The sequence below is a fragment of the Limulus polyphemus genome, unplaced genomic scaffold (assembly GCF_000517525.1).
Source record: "Limulus polyphemus unplaced genomic scaffold, Limulus_polyphemus-2.1.2 Scaffold6339, whole genome shotgun sequence".
NCBI lineage: Eukaryota > Metazoa > Arthropoda > Merostomata > Xiphosura > Limulidae > Limulus > Limulus polyphemus.
The window spans coordinates 33,073-34,454 of NW_013671949.1; the positions used below are offsets into that span (position 1 = coordinate 33,073).

At 33.5% G+C, this 1,382-nt stretch overlaps 1 protein-coding gene across 1 annotated transcript in view; it reads left to right on the top strand.

Annotated features, from left to right (window-relative positions):
- Positions 1-1,286, top strand: part of LOC106473620 (potassium voltage-gated channel protein Shab-like) — a 24,399-nt gene extending 23,113 nt beyond the window's left edge. The window contains exon 3 of the mRNA XM_013934304.2: positions 1,055-1,286. Within this exon, the coding sequence (XP_013789758.2) occupies positions 1,055-1,072 (18 nt within the window). The 3' untranslated portion in view covers positions 1,073-1,286. The remainder of the gene's footprint in view (positions 1-1,054) is intronic.
- The last annotated feature ends 96 nt before the right edge of the window (positions 1,287-1,382 follow it).

The window sequence follows — 1,382 nt, forward strand, 5'->3', positions numbered from 1 at the left end:
AAATATATATTTTATCACATACTATGTGTGTTGATATTCGTTTTTCTGGTGGCAAAAGTAAAAGTCTTGGAATGTTTGTTTGTTTTGAATTTCGCGCAAAGCTACACGAGGGCTATCTTCGCTAGCCATCCCTTATTTTGCAGTGTAAATTTCATATAAACGTGTTTTTATTACTTCTTATAATAGGACGGTAAGAAAAATCGAAATAATTGAATCTCGTATTTAAATAATTTTCATAAATATAAATAAACGTAATTCCGTTTTAAATTTAAAACTGTTGGATTAGAATTTATAAACTGTTAACCTAAAAATTCGTTAAACGATTTGTTTGTTTCTTTGTTATGAATTTCGCGCAAAGCTACACCAGGGCTATCTGCATTAGCCGTCGCTAATGTAGCAGTGTAAGACAAGAGGGAAGGCAGCTAGTTATCACTACCCACCGCCAACGCTTGGGCTACTCTTTTTACCAACGAATAGTGGGATTGACCGTCACGTTATAATGCCCCCACGGCTGAAAGGGTGAGCATGTTTGATGAGACGGGGATTCTAACTCGCGACGCGCTGATTGCGAGTCGAACCACTTAACCACCTGGCCATGCTGGGTCGTCTTGGAATGTGTTCTGGTTTTGAACGAGTAAGACATCCCACATCATTGACATGAAATACTTTTTTATATATATATTTGTGTATCATATTCAGTTCGAAAAAAAGCTATTGATTTGTGTTCCATTGTGTGGTTATTAATGCGATTTCAAACTAGACAGTTTGAAACAGAAGAATCTGCCCAGCGAATACTCAAATAATATTTTTCTACATTATGATCAACAAAACGCGTCAAAATGTTGGTTATTTATTAAAAAATTTAAATCAACAAAACTTCAAAGGAGAATATTGCTCAAAAATATAAATAAAACTTTGGATACCAGTGACTTGATGACGCCCGAACTTTATATTGTTTTTTGAAATAAAAACGTGTATAATCATTTTTGTTCTTATGTTATGCATAACTTCATAGAATATGTTTATTTATGAAACATGTCTTTCTCTTTTCAAGGAGTCGGCATCGTTTTGATGACGTTCTTCGTCACCTGAAGACATAGTTTGTTTTTTTAAGTAGAGTTCCAGTTTTGAACGTATTAAGATTTCTGGTATGTTTACGACTTCAGTAGTATCTCTCTGTGATACTCTTATAAAACCTTTGATCAACAATTGAAAGTTTCATCAAGATATTTCGTACCCTTAACTTATTTATACATATACTGTTTTCTTGTGGTATCTTACAACTCATCAATAAAATGTTTCGTTTTAGTAAAAACCCAAACGTCTCATTTCTTGATTCACATTAACTATATAACGTTTGTTTGTTTGTTACGGATTTCGCG